This window comes from Myxozyma melibiosi, assembly GCF_037950935.1.
Source record: "Myxozyma melibiosi strain Phaff 52-87 chromosome Unknown BZA70scaffold_1, whole genome shotgun sequence".
Taxonomy (NCBI): domain Eukaryota; kingdom Fungi; phylum Ascomycota; class Lipomycetes; order Lipomycetales; family Lipomycetaceae; genus Myxozyma; species Myxozyma melibiosi.
This window is the reverse complement of record NW_027042915.1, coordinates 924,478-939,953: the sequence shown is the minus strand read 5'-3', so window position 1 is coordinate 939,953 and position 15,476 is coordinate 924,478. Positions and strand designations below refer to the sequence as shown.

The 15,476-nt window shown below is 49.6% G+C and overlaps 11 protein-coding genes across 11 annotated transcripts; 6 read left to right on the top strand and 5 right to left on the bottom strand.

Moving 5' to 3' along the window:
* Positions 1-1,158: 1,158 nt before the first annotated feature.
* On the top strand, positions 1,159-3,248 carry BZA70DRAFT_271132 (uncharacterized protein). The gene is made up of 2 exons (XM_064911431.1): positions 1,159-1,354; positions 1,422-3,248. Exons 1-2 carry the CDS (start codon positions 1,279-1,281, stop codon positions 3,008-3,010), a joined length of 1,665 nt encoding a protein of 554 aa, XP_064770408.1. The 5' UTR covers positions 1,159-1,278; the 3' UTR covers positions 3,011-3,248.
* On the bottom strand, positions 3,233-4,170 carry BZA70DRAFT_271130 (uncharacterized protein). Its single transcript, XM_064911430.1, has 3 exons — positions 3,710-4,170; positions 3,516-3,647; positions 3,233-3,461 (listed from the first exon to the last, which is right to left on the bottom strand). Exons 1-3 carry the CDS (start codon positions 4,140-4,142, stop codon positions 3,403-3,405), a joined length of 624 nt encoding a protein of 207 aa, XP_064770407.1. The 5' UTR covers positions 4,143-4,170; the 3' UTR covers positions 3,233-3,402.
* A 157-nt stretch (positions 4,171-4,327) lies between these two features.
* On the top strand, positions 4,328-5,259 carry BZA70DRAFT_271123 (uncharacterized protein). The gene is made up of 4 exons (XM_064911429.1): positions 4,328-4,478; positions 4,558-4,747; positions 4,807-4,859; positions 4,912-5,259. The coding sequence occupies exons 1-4, from the start codon at positions 4,394-4,396 to the stop codon at positions 5,193-5,195; spliced, it is 612 nt and encodes a 203-aa protein (XP_064770406.1). The 5' UTR covers positions 4,328-4,393; the 3' UTR covers positions 5,196-5,259.
* BZA70DRAFT_271121 (uncharacterized protein) lies at positions 5,260-6,185 on the bottom strand. Its single transcript, XM_064911428.1, has one exon. The coding sequence runs from the start codon at positions 6,090-6,092 to the stop codon at positions 5,292-5,294; it is 801 nt and encodes a 266-aa protein (XP_064770405.1). The 5' UTR covers positions 6,093-6,185; the 3' UTR covers positions 5,260-5,291.
* A 3-nt stretch (positions 6,186-6,188) lies between these two features.
* On the top strand, positions 6,189-7,117 carry BZA70DRAFT_11909 (PUA-like domain-containing protein). The gene is made up of 3 exons (XM_064909487.1): positions 6,189-6,630; positions 6,682-6,717; positions 6,771-7,117. Exons 1-3 carry the CDS (start codon positions 6,312-6,314, stop codon positions 7,046-7,048), a joined length of 633 nt encoding a protein of 210 aa, XP_064770404.1. The 5' UTR covers positions 6,189-6,311; the 3' UTR covers positions 7,049-7,117.
* Positions 7,077-8,116, bottom strand: BZA70DRAFT_286729 (Rhodanese-like domain-containing protein; the record flags this gene model as incomplete). Its single annotated transcript, XM_064913893.1, has 3 exons — positions 7,077-7,715; positions 7,768-7,790; positions 7,849-8,116. 3 exons carry the CDS (start codon positions 8,114-8,116, stop codon positions 7,077-7,079), a joined length of 930 nt encoding a protein of 309 aa, XP_064770403.1.
* A 115-nt stretch (positions 8,117-8,231) lies between these two features.
* On the top strand, positions 8,232-8,817 carry BZA70DRAFT_271115 (anaphase-promoting complex subunit 11). Its single transcript, XM_064911427.1, has 2 exons — positions 8,232-8,399; positions 8,457-8,817. The coding sequence occupies exons 1-2, from the start codon at positions 8,258-8,260 to the stop codon at positions 8,573-8,575; spliced, it is 261 nt and encodes an 86-aa protein (XP_064770402.1). The 5' UTR covers positions 8,232-8,257; the 3' UTR covers positions 8,576-8,817.
* Positions 8,818-8,871: 54 nt separating this feature from the next.
* On the top strand, positions 8,872-10,270 carry BZA70DRAFT_271112 (peptidase M24, structural domain-containing protein). The gene is made up of 2 exons (XM_064911426.1): positions 8,872-9,182; positions 9,236-10,270. Exons 1-2 carry the CDS (start codon positions 9,040-9,042, stop codon positions 10,224-10,226), a joined length of 1,134 nt encoding a protein of 377 aa, XP_064770401.1. The 5' UTR covers positions 8,872-9,039; the 3' UTR covers positions 10,227-10,270.
* BZA70DRAFT_271109 (cornichon protein) lies at positions 10,271-11,728 on the bottom strand. Its single transcript, XM_064911424.1, has 7 exons — positions 11,603-11,728; positions 11,236-11,309; positions 11,045-11,124; positions 10,977-10,982; positions 10,878-10,918; positions 10,710-10,822; positions 10,271-10,657 (listed from the first exon to the last, which is right to left on the bottom strand). The coding sequence occupies exons 2-7, from the start codon at positions 11,250-11,252 to the stop codon at positions 10,501-10,503; spliced, it is 414 nt and encodes a 137-aa protein (XP_064770400.1). The 5' UTR covers positions 11,253-11,309; positions 11,603-11,728; the 3' UTR covers positions 10,271-10,500.
* Positions 11,729-13,679, top strand: BZA70DRAFT_271106 (uncharacterized protein). The gene is made up of 3 exons (XM_064911423.1): positions 11,729-11,962; positions 12,015-12,744; positions 12,812-13,679. Exons 1-3 carry the CDS (start codon positions 11,918-11,920, stop codon positions 13,615-13,617), a joined length of 1,581 nt encoding a protein of 526 aa, XP_064770399.1. The 5' UTR covers positions 11,729-11,917; the 3' UTR covers positions 13,618-13,679.
* On the bottom strand, positions 13,680-15,466 carry BZA70DRAFT_271104 (uncharacterized protein). The gene has a single exon (XM_064911422.1). The coding sequence runs from the start codon at positions 15,269-15,271 to the stop codon at positions 13,754-13,756; it is 1,518 nt and encodes a 505-aa protein (XP_064770398.1). The 5' UTR covers positions 15,272-15,466; the 3' UTR covers positions 13,680-13,753.
* Between the last annotated feature and the right edge of the window lie 10 nt (positions 15,467-15,476).

Genomic DNA, 15,476 nt, shown 5'->3' with positions numbered 1-15,476 from the left:
AATGGACAAAACAACAGAAGGGCAATGGCATAAAAATCAATAAAAGAGATGCAGATTATTGTAAAATACAAGCAACAGAGACCGCAATGGCAAAGCCGAAGAAAAACGGGAAAAAACAAGGGAAAAAGGTGAAAACCGGAGCAGCCTACCATTCGGGACCAAACGAGAGCGAGGGAGAGTGTGACATTGTAAGAAAGAAGAAGATACAGTCGAGTTTAAGAGCTGAAAAGGGATTCTGAATGCAATTGTTGCCAAAGAACTGAGATAATTGGAAGAAGATGAAGAGACAAAGCCAGGCTGAGCTGGGCTCAGGTGAAGAAAAAATCAAATCGCAGGTCGACGCTTTGGGTAGTTTCTATTTTAGGAAGGTTTGTCTGTATTAGGAAATATTGCATTGCGATCTTAAATGTACATCTAGCAACACGATACACTATACACTATATATACAATCCCGCTGCTGCTGTAGGAAGCAGTTCTTGCTCTAAAACCTGCAATCAGCCTTAGCTTGAGCACATGAGAGAGAGGATCGTGCTCTAGATGCAGATGGTATTCTCTCAGATGTTCTCGGCAAGAGATATGGCGGCTCAGCTCTGCCTCTGGAGGAATAGACAATCGAGATGCTGGTTGTAAACACACCGCCTATAAGTATGCATGTGACGGTAGGCAATACTCTGTGAACAAGTCGGTGAAGAAGCGCACTCGACGCAATCTGACTCCAACTAACTCTGCAGCTCGACACTGCTATTCTTCTGCTTCTTCTTTGCGTTCGCTTCCTTTAGCTGTGCCAGCACTTTCGACATTAAATCCTTCTCAGCTTTCAAATTTGCAAGCTGTCTCCGCAACCGTGCTTCCTCGTCCTCCAGCTCCTTGATCGTTCGATGGTGTCGGGCGTCCTTCTCCTCTTGCAGTTGGCGTTTCTTTTCCTGAGCTCGCAGAGCGGTGCTGTTCGACGATTGTTCAGCGACGGCACTCATGACTGTAGCGTGTAGCAGCAAAATCAACGGACGATAGCTACTAGACTGAATCAACAAGACTGTTGTGCGGTAAAGAAGAGGAAGTGAACGAGTATCAAAAGAATTGGAGCTACAGCGTTGGGAGCAAGGAAAATAAAGTTTCGAGCGCGAAGAGCTTCGTCAACAAACCTCCTCGTTGACTGCGGTCGTGTGTGTCTTCCTGCCGCCAGAAAGAAGCAGTTTTCATTTGCTGTTCTCTAATTCAGCTGTGGAAGAAGCATCGTACAGTAGTAACAAGTTTATCTGCTAGAGCTTGCTGCAAGTTATGGCAGACGCTACTCAGCCCGCGGCGGCTGTTCTCGACGAGGACGCGTTCGCGATGTATTCCTACTACATGCCCAGTAAGCCATTTCTCTGCTCTTCTATTGTATTAACTATATACTGACTTAGGTATCACTATCTTTACAGTCACGGATCATTTGCCAAGTGACATTCGCAGATCGCTCAATCTTATCACCGAACTCTCAGCCTGCTACGCAGCTCCATCAAATGATCTCGACTCCTTCCTCTCCATCCTCGAATCCGCAGACTCTCCGATCACAGACGAGACCGCTGCCAGACTGTCTCGGATATATCATCGTCTGCAAAACGTCAATACTACCAGAATGATCCGGGATCGCAAAGCATCCCTGCGCGAGGCTCAGAGACTTGTCACGGTCTTGAAGCGTCATTACAACAAGATTGACCGCGAGATCACAAAGATGGAAAAAACGTTGAATCTTCCGGTCACTACAACGCGTCGGGATCCATTGCAAAATAATCAAGATGGCGGTGATGCAGCAAAAAGTGAGGAAGAGAATACGGCCGAAGCCAGTCGCGCTGCAAGAGAAGTCTCGCTCGCTGCCCCACCGTCTCAGCTGGCACTTCCCGAAATCTCGAAACGACTCTCTGGACAGCAGTCGTTGTTCAAGCCTCCTCCCCAAGAGACCCAAGAAATTGATGTCTTGCATACGGATGACTCTTCCGAACAGCCAGCTGTAGAAGATCAACCTGCCAGAGAGCCAGATCGTAATCCAGAACATGGGCCAGAACATGAGCCAGAACATGAGATGCCCGAGAAGATCGAGACAACTGCCAAAGAAACCGAAACTCCCGCAGAAGAAGACGTCACCCCTGCCGAACAGGCACCAGTGCAAACAAGCTCAAGACAGCAAACGAGCGAACCTGTTGTCTCAGGCAAACCTACTCGCGCTACGAGATCTTCTGAGGTCACGGTCCATGAAGCCAGCACACCGACGTCAAATAAACGCAAACGAGATCACACGAAAGGCGTATCGCGCTATGAATTAGCATCTTTGGGTCTTTTATCGACGCCGACGGCTTCTGATGCTAGCAGTAGACGTAGTAGTACGAGACTGCGGAACGACGAGACGCCTGCTGCGAGTGCTGCAGCTGAAACGCCGAATACTCGATCGCTGCGAAGAGTTAGGGAAGAAAGGGCTGTTGCTAATGCACCTAAGCCGGTGATTTCTACAAAACCAACACAAGCAGCAAAGCCATCAGCGCAAACAAATTTACAGCGGAATGCTGCAAAACCAACACAAGCGGTAAAGCCAGCACAGGCAGCAAAGCCAACACAAGCAGCAAAACCGACGCAAGTAATAAAGCCAGCAGCGCAAAAGAATCTACAGCGGCATCCTGCAGAACCAGCACAGGCAGCAAAACCAACACAAGCGGCAAAGCCAGCAGCGCAAAAGAATCTACAGCAGCAGGTATCCAAGCCGACAAACAACATCAAATCATTCAAAAAGATACCATCAGAGTTGATTGCACCAGCGCAGCAGCAGAAAAAACGCAAGACACAAGACAAAGTCAATGAAGACGAGATCAGGTACTGCATCTGCGACGATGTATCGTATGGCAAGATGATTGCGTGCGATAACAAAAACTGCCCTGTTGAATGGTATCATTTGAAGTGCTCGGGATTGTCGCGGCCTCCCAAGGGAGAGTGGTTTTGCAAGTCGTGTACTGTCCGGCTAGCAAAGAGGCGTCGCTAGATATCGGTAGAGGGGTATGAGGAGGAGTTGTGGGTGTGGTGTGTTATGATTAGGTGGATTGTACTACTAGGGCTGGGGATCTATGAGCAATGTATTTCATAAACGTGCATGTATTCTAGATATTCTACTCGGACTCGGATCCAGAGTCTAAAATCAGATAAGTCAGTGTTAACTCAGGCACGGATCAGCAGGAGAATGAGATGTGATAGCATACCCTCGACATCTTGGCCCTCTTCTTCGGCAGCGCCAATTGCACCCATCATCGTCGCCATCTCTGCACCTTGTAGGGCTTTTCGGAGTCCAGGGTTGGTAGACGGAACGAGATCAAGCGGTTTGTCTTTCATCTTGTTTCGGATCCTAAAGAAAAAGAAGAGTTTAGAGTATATTCAGAATCAGGCAATTATAGATATCACTGACCGTGGATCGCAGCCTGCATCGATTAGCATGTCGACTAGATAAACAATGTTAGTGCAATTCATTTTCCAAACAGAAAGAGCAGGATTACCAATTGCAATTGCATGTTCAGGCTCCTCTTCACTGTAGATGACGGCACAGTGCAGAGGGGTGTTGCCTTCCATCCGATTGCGGGGATCGACCTCGACACCTTCGACGTCGAGCATCGCATCCAAACACTCGTCTGCAGCACACGATTAGAAACCACTACAAACAGCACACACACACAATAACTAATTCACATACAAGATCCATTCAGAGCAGCAACATGCAGCGCAGTGTTTCCCAGCGCATCAACGGACTTGTTGATGAGATCCGTCGCAGCCGGACGCGCGGATCCATCGGCGCCTATTCCCAGCACTTCTTGCAGCAGATCGACGTTGTTTCTCCGCGCGGCCTCGATAAGAATCTCCGCAGGCTTCGCGCCGTCTTCGTCGGCAGCGTCGGCGGTGGTGGGTGGTGGTGGTTGCGTCGGCGGAGCGGTCTTGACGGGGGCAGGTGTCGGTGCCGGGGCTTGCGTAGGCGGAGGAGCGGGAGGAGGAACAGCTGCCACGGGCGGAGGAGCAGCGCGAGGCGGAGGAGCAGCGGGAGCAGGAGTCTTCTTCGCGGGCACAGGCGCAGGAGCGGCCGGAGCAGGCGCTGCCTTCTCCTTCTTCGAGGACTTTTTCAGCTTGAACATCGTCGACGGGTTCTTTGTTGATTTCCTTCTTCTTTCTCGGACGACGATTTCACGCGAGGACGATGGCCCTCGTTGAGGCTGTGCAGTCACGTGTTAATTGAGCCACGTGAGGCTGTGTGGAACGTGCGGCTTGGCTGCTTCCAAGGCAGCGGTTTGGACACGTAGAAGAAAGCTCAGGCTGCTGCTCTGTTTTGCTGCTTGTTCAGATCCAGATCTGGTTTGGTTTTTAGCAGATAAAGATCTCTGTAGAAATGCGCTCTGTTTTCACTGTTTTGTTGCTGCTCGTGGCGCTGATTGCGTTCACGGAGACCGTCTTTGCGAAAGAGCTTCGAATCAGTACGTACTTCTGATCTGCTCTGATTCACGAAATATCCAGCAGCGGCACTCAATTAACTCTTATTTTGTGTGCGTCTAGTTGTCACCGACCGCATTCCTAAAAGCGAGTGCCTGAGAAAGACGCGCAAGGGCGACCAGATCTCGGTTGAGTACACCGGATACTTTGAAGATGGAACCGTGCTCGACAGTTCGGTCGGGAGAGAGATCCCGTTCCGATTCCAGCTCGGTAGTGGTAAAGTCATCAAGGGCTGGGAGCTGGGTCTTCTTGAGTGCGTATATATCTTATTAATCGAGCTGGTCGAGACATGCTAATCCGCGATCATCACAGCATGTGCATTGGCGAATCACGAAGGCTGCTCATCCCGCACCAGTATGGCTATGGTAAGACTGCCCTGTGTGTATACTTCGAGCATTGTCTGACAAATCGTGGCAGGTATGCGTGAAAACTTACATGTAAAACCGGGGACCGATCTTACGTTCGACATCAAACTGCTCGGTATTGCTGGATACAAGCCCGACGGTTCTCCCGAGGACGAAGAAATCGAGGCTACGACAGCCAGCGAAGAAGGCGAGCCCGAGACGGAGACTGAGGCCGCTGAAAAGCCCACTGAAGTTGATGCCGAGCCCACCCCCGAGGCTGAGTCCACGTCTGCTGAAGCTGAGCCGGTTGAGGAGGTTGTGGAGGCAGCCGAGACTCTACCCCACGATGAGTTGTAGACGTCCTGCGCTGCAATCAGCCATAGAGTTCGTTCTTCGGTGTATGTACATTGTAATATTGTCCTACTAAATACAAAAAAGCTGTATCACCATACTTTAATCCCTCCCGTTGTCAACTCCACTCTGCCTATCGATAATAGCCCATATGCGCTCCATCTTGTAACCACCCACGTCGTCAGCAACGTAGAACCACCGTCTCGTACGCAGCCCATCAAACGCATCTAAAAGAAAATTCCTCTTTGGCTTGATCTTCTTTGCGCTCTCGTCCGTCACCTCGAGAGTGACCCATCCAAACCGCTTGTTCACCACCCGCAGGTCCGAAAGCTTGACTCGGGTGTTGTACAGTCCGCGTCCAAACACACCAATGCACTCAAAAATAAACTCCTCGTTCTCCTTCAGCTTCTCGACGTCGACCGGCTCGCCCTCGGGTTGGTCGTATATCCGGAAGATGCGGTTCACGTACGGCGCCGTGAGCCAGTATGTTATCGGTAGAGGCAGGACAGACGGGATGCCGACCAGCAGCGACAGCGACAGCGGTATACCGTCCATCGCCATCATCGCTGTCGAAAAGTATCCACCAATGACTGCAAACGTCCACATTGTCCGCTTCGTGGCCGCGACATGGAACGACGACGGGGCGGTGTATATCGGCTGACGAGCGACCGATTTCTCGTACGGATTGATGTAGTCGACACTGTACAGTATTGGCGCGTACAGTCCGGTCTTTATCTTTGTCGACACCTCTTCTTCTTCTGGATTCGACGGGTTGATCTCACTCATCGCGAAGCGCACCGAGCCCGTCGATGGACTTATCCGTATCGTCGGGCTGTGAAGTCGACTGCTGGGCTTCAAACCCACCTGCCGCCGAAGCAGGCGCGATGTACATAAAAACGACATACCTCTCTCGCTCTTATACAACAAAAAAGCAGAAACAAACAGCAATTGCGAGCTGAATGCGAAAACAAAGAGATAAACAGTCGCGAACCCGTCGGGTTTTTTTATTTCGGTTTCTTTTCTCGAGGCGCGCTTAAACCCGAGTTGTGCAAAACTCTAATTCCCATTTGTTTACTTTTACACGTTAACTCATCCTCACCTTCGTCAGCTAAAGCAGCAGCGATGGCCTCGAAACGAGCATTGAGATCTGCGGGCGCTGCAGCAACAGAAGCAGCTCCAAAGAGAGTCAAGAAAGCACCGGCAGCATCTCCAGAGCCACAAGAACCCTCGACAGCGTCCCACTGGCTGTTCAAAGCCGAGCCAGAGTCAAGACTCGTCGGCGGGGTCGATGTCAAGTTCAGCTTTGATGATTTAAAGAAAGAGCATCAGGCTTCATGGGATGGCGTGCGGAACTTTGAAGCTCGGAATACTATGAAGAAGATGAACGTCGGTGACCTGGGATTCTTTTATCATTCCAATTGCAAGACGCCAGGGATAGTTGGTATGTGCAAGTTCTCAATTTCACAAAGAGAAGAGCTAACTGTGTGTGAAGGAATTCTAAAAGTCTGCAAGACAGCCTATCCCGATCGTGAGTATCCTCCTACATCGATCACTGTCACCGTCTACTGACTATTCATGCAGACACCGCGTTCGACAAAAAACACCCCTACTACGATCCAAAATCAGACCCCGACAACCCAAAATGGTTCATGGTCGATGTCGAATACGTCCGTCCACTGAAACGGCTAATCAGTCTACAGGAACTCAAAGACCACCTTGCAAAGCACGGCTCAAAGTCCCCGCTGAACGAGATGGCGCTCCTTCGTCGGTCGCGGCTGTCGGTGACCCCGGTTCGCGAGAGTGAGTGGGACTTTATACTAAAATTGGCCGAGGAGAACGAGGAAGAGAAAGAGGATTGAAAAGATATATTACGCTATCATGCTACTATTACTTCTCGCCTGAAACAATGTACTTGCCGCCGGTTCTCTGTGCCCACTCGGTCCAGCTGCCGTCATAGACAATGATCGACTTATCCGAGCTCACCAACCCGGCTCTGTTCAATGCAGTCTCGAGCACGCACGCGGTGACACCTGTGCCGCACATTGCGATGGTAGTCTTATCAGGGTCCACTCCCTTGCTGAGAAACAAGTCCGCAAGTGCCTGGGGATCTTTAAACTCTTTGGTTTCCGCGTCGAGAACCTCGTTGAACGGGATCGAGATCGCGTCAGGGATGTGTCCGGAGGGTAAACCAGGTCTGGGCTCGGGGTCTTCTCCGGTAAACCGGCCATGAGGTCGAGCGTCGATGATGTTGAACTTTTGTCTAAATAGCGGCTCGATAACAACCTGCTTGAGATCGGTAAAACCCACGACTTTCTCCTCCTGCAGTCCTGGCGATTCGTATGATCCCTTTTCGGTCACGGCATCTTCGACAGAGGCAAGCTTTGTGGTGTCGAGCTCAAGTCCGGCTGATTTGTAGGCGGGGTAGTTGTCGAGAATGTACGCGGACGGATGCTGGAACACTTTGAGCGTCCACAGCAGACGTGGGGCGGAGAAGTTTCCCTGCTTGTCATAGACCACCAGGATATCCTAGAACTTGTCAGTTTGCTCTCTTTGAATACAGTAGATGTAGAGTGTGTACCTCTCGAGAGAGACCGAGATCAGCTGTTGCACGCGTTTGTCAGCACCAGATCATGAACCGAAACAGCGATCAAGAGCTTACACATTGCCTTGTTAAACACCTCCACGCTCGGAAGCATGTGAGGAAAGCGGGAATTGGCATCCTTGACCTCGTCTATGTCGAAAAACCGAGCACCGGGCAGTCGCTCGGCGAGGAACTCTTCCTTGCCATTGCGGCCGGCGTTGGGCAGATACCACGTAGCGTCGAGCGGCACAATGCGCTGGCCTGAGGTCTTTCGCAGGGAGGTATACGCCTTTGGAGTCAGGATCTGGTCCAGGAGTATTCTCGACGGTGCTCTGATCTTTGACATGATGCGATATTGCGGTGATTGTATGAAAGCGAAGAGGAGACTGATGTAATAGAGCGATATGGCCCTAACCCACTGTTTACTATCGCCATCTCTGATCTCTTTCCATCTTTCTTGGTAAATCATCACGAGTTCAGACAGTCAATGAAAGTAACAATCGACAAATGGATCGGTGTTAGCACCTGGCACTGGAATCACGCGCAGGACGAAGTCTGTGGAATCTGCCGGGTCGCGTTCGACGGCACCTGTCCGACTTGCAAGTATCCAGGAGACGACTGTCCACTAAGTACGTGTTTTCTTCTTGTTTTGCGATTCAGACTAGCTGACTTTTGCTTCTGTGTAGTCATTGGTGAATGCAAACACGCGTTCCACATGCATTGCCTGCTCAAGTGGTTGACTACCGAGTCGTCAAAGGGACTCTGTCCCATGTGTCGGCGAAGATTCAAGACCGCGACCGAGTGATTTCTGGTCCATCAGCAGTGTGTTTTCCCTCTTATTGATGATCTTGAGACTACGGGGACTTTGGCGTTATTTTGCTATTCATTGACTTTGTCTGAACTGGTTGGATCGATATCGATTGCAGACCGTTGGCCGCATTATGGAGTTTTTGCTTTTCGCACATTCCTTTCGTTCTCTGTATAATTATAGAATGTAGTAAATAATAATGCTATTTGAACAAACAGAATCATATAATATCAAGACTAGAACTAGATCATCTATCTAATCGAGTTGTTTACAAATATCCAACATCAGCGATGCTCGCGTCGATTTAACTTCAAATCCAAATAAAAATAAAAAAAATCGATTAATTCGCAATAAAACCTCTTCGCCTCGCAGACCCATCTTCAGCAACTGCACACTCGCTGGCCTCCTTTTTTAATCAAACCACCGAACACACAATTCTCATTTAAAATACATACAAGAAAATGTCTGTGGCTGTCGACAAGTCAGAAGGGGTTCAGAAGTGCACTCGCGAAGGATGCGAGAACCCGGTCTCCTCGTTGCAGTGCCCGACCTGTCTGAAATACGGCAAAAGCTCGTTGTTCTGTGGTCAGGACTGCTTCAAAAAGTGAGTAAGGCATCCTTAATAGCGAATGCCCACATTGCTAATCTCATTCTCAGAGCATGGCCGACGCATAAGCTCGTTCACAAAGAACTTGCTGCTTTGCAACCTCACAACCCGTTCCCGGATTACCCCTACACCAGCACGGTTCGCCCGGTCTACCCTCTGAGTCCGATGCGTCAAGTTCCAGCTTCAGTCCCTCTTCCCGATCACGCCAAAGACGGCGTTCCGAAAGCCGAGCAACGTCTGTTGCGCTCGACAAATGTGCACATCAACACCGAGGAAGAAATCCAGTGTATGCGAGAAGCCTGTGCGCTCGGTCGCAAGATCCTCGACGCTGCTGGCGCGGCACTCAAGCCCGGCATCACTTCTGATTCAATCGACGAGCTTGTGCACAGAATGACCGTCGAGGCTGGCGCATACCCGTCCCCACTAAACTACTACAACTTCCCCAAGAGCGTCTGCATCTCTGTCAACGAAATCATCTGCCACGGCATCCCCGACCAGCGCAAGTTCGAGGACGGCGACATTGTAAACATCGACGTCTCGCTCTACTACAAGGGCCACCACGCCGATCTCAACGAGACCTACTACATCGGCAAAGCGAGCCAAGACCCCGACAGCGTCCGTCTGGTCGAGACCACGCGCGAAGCTCTCGACAAAGCCATCGCGATCGTCAAGCCTGGCATGCCTTTCCGCGAAATCGGCAACGTCATCGAGGCCCACGCAAAGGCAAACGGCTGCTCTACCATCCGAACATACTGCGGCCACGGCACAAACAAGCTCTTCCATTGCCCTCCCAACATCCCCCATTATGCGAAAAACAAAACCCCTGGTGTGGCCAAGCCCGGCATGACTTTTACTATCGAACCTATGCTTGCTCTCGGAACATGGAAGGACAAGACCTGGCCTGATAACTGGACTAGCACAACTATCGACGGCAAGCGCAGTGCCCAATTTGAGCACATGCTCCTCGTTACCGAGACTGGCTGTGAGGTTCTCAGCGCCCGTCTGCCAAACTCCCCGGGTGGCCCCGTTCCAAGAATATAGAGAAGAAATGTTTTTGATATAATACTACTACAATAAACATCAATGTATAGATTTCGTTCAATTCAGCGCAAAGTAACTCGGCTTGTGTATTCACAAAAATAATAATCTCCAGGAGTTGCAACAAACTTGACTCCTATTCTACTGTACAACCACACTTTACATGCGATACCTCATGCTATCGTTGTTCGTCCAAATTCTATCGCCCTTTCTATTCTCTCGGCAGCTTTGAAGAAAGCAAGAAAATAAAAGCACAACATTTGTCGACGATAAGAGTTTAATCCTCCTCTCTTATGAGCGCAACAATCATGCTGTACAAATAGAAGAAGAACATCAAAAGATGGAATCCGAGCTTTATAAAGCTCTCCTTCTTGTGCTCGTTGAGTGTTCGGAAAATCTCAGTAGCGTCAAGGAGATGGTTGTTGTTGATGACCCTACTGTATGTTAGTACCTTTGATATTAAGAAGTAAACTCCGCGCAACTCACTTGTTGATGTTGTAAGCGACAAGGGGAAGGTTGAGCAAGAGTGCGATCCAGTATCCGTTTATTAAGAACAAGAACGTCAAGAAAGCCTGAACACCGGCTTCAGGGAGAATATACTGTGTTTTGGTGTTAGCATATCATCACAAGATCAAAAAAGTGTGATCCACTTACGGCGTTCAAACGGTTGCAGAGGTCAAAGACGTTAATGTAATCTTTTTCTGTATGTTAGTCACCGAAACACAATCTAATCGCAAGATGCTCAAGTCATACCGCATTCTAAATAAAGACGGTTAGCAGAAGGTCCCACTTTGTTATCAAGTCTCGTATTGATATCATACCCAAGTCACTGTACATGATAGTAAAAAACACCTGCAAGAACAGGTTGACGGCGTTCAAAATCACCGCGAGCAGGTATAACCTGTTAACGAGTCAGTAAACAGAACCAATCGCCCCACAGGTTCTCAGAAATCGGCAGGTGTGTAGACTGCTTCGACAGACTTCGGCACGGCACCGTCGGGATGGAACGTACCAGGCTTCGCCAGACATGATGCAGGATTTATCAACGAAGTGAAAATATAAAGACGAGTAGAAAGATCTGATAATCTAAAGAAGAAAGAACCAGATCGAAAAATAACCTGGATGCAGATTGGAAGCAGCATACGGCACCAGGAGGACTAATCCCTCCGACAGCGAAGCCTTAACCAGCCCGCAACCAGGATTCTCCGAGCCATCGGTTCGGCAGATCGTTAGAGACACATTCGACTCACATAAAAGAGAAAATAAGGCTGGTATCGTGGATGATATGCAGGAGGAAGTGCGCTGGCTGTGTTCTAGAAGCCATGCGACCACCCCCTCACAACTCGGCCGGCCGATTAGCATCAATCAGAGAGACATACGAATCAGCAGATGTTTATTCAAACAGAGAACCTCTAACTCAGACTGGACCGAACTCGACTGGACGAACTCGGAACTGGGGAGAAGACAGGAAGAGGTGAATTGGAGTGGATTTTGTTATGAAGGAACCTCTTTCTTATTCCAAAGTGATTTGATTTGACCCCGATTGATTGTGCAGCCACAACCAGCCACCGCACCGCCACACGTCTTTGATATCACTGACGGTCCGTCTCTGGGATCACTTCAGTATATCAATCTGCCTCTCTTCACTATCATCGACCGTCTATTATGCCATTACAGCAAACTGGCATGGTCAAATGGCCCCTTTCATCTCTCTAGATAACATATCTACCCGTGCCATTGTATGTCCTATGCATATCTTTCTCTAGTCCTACCTGCTAACAACAACCCCAGCTATTCAATTGCACGGCCGCTGTCGCACTCGCCTGCGGAGCTTACGCTTTCTACCGCACAGAATCCCCAGATGCTCCGAATAGACGCTCTCGAAATGCTAATGCTCGGGCTTCTCGCAGGAACTCACAGCTAACCAATGGGTCTTTGCGGAGCGCACAGTCGTCAACGCGTGCAACAAATACAGGGTCGCCGGAGCGGGGAAGCGATATCGATCTCAGCACTCTGCGCGCGCGTGCATCCGGCGACAACGGAGGCGACCCAAGTATCTCTATACACTCTGACCACCAATCTGATGAAGCCGACTTGATTGACGTTGCTATGAACGAGCTGGAGCTGCTGCTGATGATGCATCGGGACACGGCGCCCGTCGATGGACATTTTGAAGGGAATCATATGGTGAAACTGCTGCACCAGATCGAGATGGAGCAGAGACGCAAGAACGCGTACGTGCACCGCGGAGTCAGCTGTAATTCCTGCCGCGCGACTCCAATCAAAGGAATGCGTTACAGATGTACGCAATGCGTTGACGTCGACTTGTGCGAAAAGTGCGAGGCTGCAGACACTCATCCACGAACACATATCCTATACAAAGTCAAGATCCCAATCCCCGTGCTCTACAATCCCGATTGGACCGGCAAGGCGTGCTACCCTGGAAAAGAGCAGCTGTTTTCACGCTTACCAAAGCATTTGACGAGAGCTGAGATCGACAAATATCACGGGTCGACGCACTGTGAGTCGCACTCCAGAGATGAGCCAGATTATATCTTGACGACGACTAATCCGCTGATATTATATAGTTACCATAGAAGAGATCGAGGCAGCATATGATCAATTTAAAACGCTTTGTGTACTAGAGTATCGGGCGGCAGGAACGGATCATTTCCAGGGGGGTATAGACCAAGAAACCTTCAAGAAAGTGACCTCTCGTCTTGGAGCGGTGCCAAATCTTGTGACGGATAGAATCTTCTTCATCTATGACTCTGATAATAATGGCGTGGTTGGATTTGAGGAATACATCACGGTTTTGTCAGTCTTAACAAAAGGCACAAAGATTGAACGTCTGAAATGTGCCTTCCGCGCTTATGATACTGATGAGGATGGCTATGTCACGCGACGCGATATCTTGAATATGTTTTCGGGCTACTTTGATCTTTCCATGAGTTTAGTCGGATATATGCTGCAGTCGTCAGAAGAGGATACTGTGGATTGGGATGCGATCTACGAGCAGACTTCACTGTCTGCTGTCTTTGGTTCCGAGATCCCGTCTCTGATGGACCTACCCCCTCGTGGTATACCAGACAAGGACCATGATGGTCCCTGGAATATCGATAGAGACTTCAACAACCCACGTCGAAGACTAAGCGCGGACTTGTATACCCCGGGACCTAGAGAACTCAGCCTGCTAGATGAGACAGAATACGACGCTGAGCTCAAGAAGACTACGATGGAGGCTATTGAGATTCTTGTCTCTGAGATATTTGTTGCTGCTAAGCCAAAGAAACCAGATGATGGGTTATCTTGGGAGGAGTTTAGCTCTCTTGCTAAAAACGCTAATGTGTATCTGGGCATTCTCACATGCATGCTGGATCCAGCCGTGTTTTAAGAAATAGCTGTTGGTGTATAATTACATAAAGTTTACAGTAAACAAGTGAATAATAAATGGAAATGAAAAATGAAACCTGCGAACGCCCAAAATGACAACAATAACAGCAGATATATAGCAGGAAATGAATAAATGTTTATGATGGCTCAGACTCTTCAGCTGGTATGTCTATACTCGCCGGATCACTCTGATCCTCTGGATCATCAGTCTCGTCCACGGCCACGTCCTCTTCGTAAGCTGGTGAATCGGTGTAGCTCAGTACTCGACCGCGCATCTCGTTCTCGGTAACTGTGAACTCCAACGCACCGCGGGCCTCTTTGATAAGAAAATCGGAGGAGGCAATGCATTTGCTGATTGAGGAGTTTATAGCCTGCGTCGTTTGAAAGACTTCTTGCTGGTACTTTATTCGTTCGGTCAAAGGAGCCATACTTGATGATTTCTTCGACTTTGGCAGAGTCGCATCGTCGTCATCTTCATCAGTGTCGCTGTCCTCCTGATTTTCATCTTCGTCGTAACTGTCAGAGATAGAGAGCTGATCAAAGTTGATGGGAGCACCAGCGCTTCCATTTCGTTGGATCCATCGTCTCAGTGCTCTCAGTTCCCGATTCTGTGTATGCATTTCACGCTCTAGAGTGCGGTTTATCGACAACAGTGATGTGTTTGAGATTTCGAGATCAAGGATCTTGCGGTTGACGCGGGCTGCATCGGTAGGCTCGTCGTTGTTGAAGTCAAGATCGTCGATATCTTCTTCCACAACCTCAAGTTCCACATTGTCATCACTTGTATTGCTAATGCCTTCGGGAAGATGGGGAGTGATTTGCGCAATTATCGAGGGGACATGCGGCAGTATAGTAACATCGTCCTCTATCTCATCGCTTCCGGTACCAGCGGAGAAGCCTGATGAGAAGCTTGAAGAGGACAGAGGTGGACTATTGACCGGGTAGAATGGAGAGTGAACGGTTGAGGTCGAAACAGTCGCTGATGAGGTAGATGACGACGGTGGCCGTCGCGGAGATAATACTTCTTCCTTGCCATTTGCGTATACGAACTTTGAGGTCTGCGTGGGCATAGGCGGCACTGGTGCAGCTGATACTTTGGAAGAAGACGAGCCATGTGGATTTTTGAGAGACGAATATGACTTGCGGGAGAGATTTGGGAGAGGAGGTTTGTTGGTCGTTGATGAGGGTGTTGCCGCAGAGGCGGATAAGACAGGACTCGGTCTTAGCCGAGAAGTTGATTTTGTGTTCAAGGTGGACAAACTCGATTTTTGCCTATTGGCAGACGCCGGAACCAAAGCTGGAGCCGGCGATATTTTCTGAGAAGAGGCATAGAAAACTTTTTTCCCAGATGACGGCTGAGGTGTTGAATCTGCCTTTGATGAGCGGGGAGGAACAGGAGAAGAGCCGGCGATGCGTGGAGATCGTGTGGTGACAGTTGAAGGGAGATACGAGATTGTGTTATGCGAATTGACTGTCGGCCTCTTGTCGACCGATGAAGGAGTTGATGTTTTTGGAGTAGAAAGAGAAGCCTTTGAAGGTTGTCGAGAAAGGGTATGGCGAGGTTGGGGAGTTGAGGACGATTGGGCGCGAACAAGCTTGACGGGCGCAGGCTGCTGCCGCTTTGCTGCCGACGAGGGCAGCTCGTCCATGCGCATTTGGACTCGTGATCAGTCGGCGAGAGACGAGAGGGAGGAGTGGACCGCCTCTCTCGGTTTGTGTTTCTCGTGGGGAGGATGCCGGATAGTAGATATCAGGGACGAGTGGTGGCAGGAGTGTTCGTCGAAGGTAAACAAAGAGATGACCCGAGCCGCAAGCTCAAAGAGGGCTTGCTGGGTCAGAAATAGAATGAAGACCCGACCC

What these genes read in the sequence shown, in the direction of transcription:
- BZA70DRAFT_271132 (XM_064911431.1), top strand. Translation starts at nt 1,279, where the DNA reads ATGGCAGACGCTACTCAGCCCGCGGCGGCTGTTCTCGACGAGGACGCG. An exon ending in GTATTCCTACTACATGCCCA is followed by an intron (nt 1,355 to 1,421) that starts GTAAGCCATTTC and finishes CTATCTTTACAG; the next exon opens with TCACGGATCATTTGCCAAGT.
- BZA70DRAFT_271130 (XM_064911430.1), bottom strand. Translation starts at nt 4,142, where the DNA reads ATGTTCAAGCTGAAAAAGTCCTCGAAGAAGGAGAAGGCAGCGCCTGCT. An exon ending in TGCTGCTCTGAATGGATCTT is followed by an intron (nt 3,648 to 3,709) that starts GTATGTGAATTA and finishes CGTGTGCTGCAG; the next exon opens with ACGAGTGTTTGGATGCGATG. An exon ending in TGAACATGCAATTGCAATTG is followed by an intron (nt 3,462 to 3,515) that starts GTAATCCTGCTC and finishes TTGTTTATCTAG; the next exon opens with TCGACATGCTAATCGATGCA.
- BZA70DRAFT_271123 (XM_064911429.1), top strand. Translation starts at nt 4,394, where the DNA reads ATGCGCTCTGTTTTCACTGTTTTGTTGCTGCTCGTGGCGCTGATTGCG. An exon ending in TGCGAAAGAGCTTCGAATCA is followed by an intron (nt 4,479 to 4,557) that starts GTACGTACTTCT and finishes GTGTGCGTCTAG; the next exon opens with TTGTCACCGACCGCATTCCT. An exon ending in CCCGCACCAGTATGGCTATG is followed by an intron (nt 4,860 to 4,911) that starts GTAAGACTGCCC and finishes AAATCGTGGCAG; the next exon opens with GTATGCGTGAAAACTTACAT.
- BZA70DRAFT_271121 (XM_064911428.1), bottom strand. Translation starts at nt 6,092, where the DNA reads ATGTCGTTTTTATGTACATCGCGCCTGCTTCGGCGGCAGGTGGGTTTG.
- BZA70DRAFT_11909 (XM_064909487.1), top strand. Translation starts at nt 6,312, where the DNA reads ATGGCCTCGAAACGAGCATTGAGATCTGCGGGCGCTGCAGCAACAGAA. An exon ending in CAAGACGCCAGGGATAGTTG is followed by an intron (nt 6,631 to 6,681) that starts GTATGTGCAAGT and finishes CTGTGTGTGAAG; the next exon opens with GAATTCTAAAAGTCTGCAAG. An exon ending in CAAGACAGCCTATCCCGATC is followed by an intron (nt 6,718 to 6,770) that starts GTGAGTATCCTC and finishes CTATTCATGCAG; the next exon opens with ACACCGCGTTCGACAAAAAA.
- BZA70DRAFT_271115 (XM_064911427.1), top strand. Translation starts at nt 8,258, where the DNA reads ATGAAAGTAACAATCGACAAATGGATCGGTGTTAGCACCTGGCACTGG. An exon ending in AGGAGACGACTGTCCACTAA is followed by an intron (nt 8,400 to 8,456) that starts GTACGTGTTTTC and finishes GCTTCTGTGTAG; the next exon opens with TCATTGGTGAATGCAAACAC.
- BZA70DRAFT_271112 (XM_064911426.1), top strand. Translation starts at nt 9,040, where the DNA reads ATGTCTGTGGCTGTCGACAAGTCAGAAGGGGTTCAGAAGTGCACTCGC. An exon ending in GGTCAGGACTGCTTCAAAAA is followed by an intron (nt 9,183 to 9,235) that starts GTGAGTAAGGCA and finishes TCTCATTCTCAG; the next exon opens with AGCATGGCCGACGCATAAGC.
- BZA70DRAFT_271109 (XM_064911424.1), bottom strand. An exon ending in TCTGCAACCGTTTGAACGCC is followed by an intron (nt 10,823 to 10,877) that starts GTAAGTGGATCA and finishes ACCAAAACACAG; the next exon opens with TATATTCTCCCTGAAGCCGG. An exon ending in GTCGCTTACAACATCAACAA is followed by an intron (nt 10,658 to 10,709) that starts GTGAGTTGCGCG and finishes AACATACAGTAG; the next exon opens with GGTCATCAACAACAACCATC.
- BZA70DRAFT_271106 (XM_064911423.1), top strand. Translation starts at nt 11,918, where the DNA reads ATGGCCCCTTTCATCTCTCTAGATAACATATCTACCCGTGCCATT. An exon ending in ACATATCTACCCGTGCCATT is followed by an intron (nt 11,963 to 12,014) that starts GTATGTCCTATG and finishes CAACAACCCCAG; the next exon opens with CTATTCAATTGCACGGCCGC. An exon ending in ATATCACGGGTCGACGCACT is followed by an intron (nt 12,745 to 12,811) that starts GTGAGTCGCACT and finishes GATATTATATAG; the next exon opens with TTACCATAGAAGAGATCGAG.
- BZA70DRAFT_271104 (XM_064911422.1), bottom strand. Translation starts at nt 15,271, where the DNA reads ATGCGCATGGACGAGCTGCCCTCGTCGGCAGCAAAGCGGCAGCAGCCT.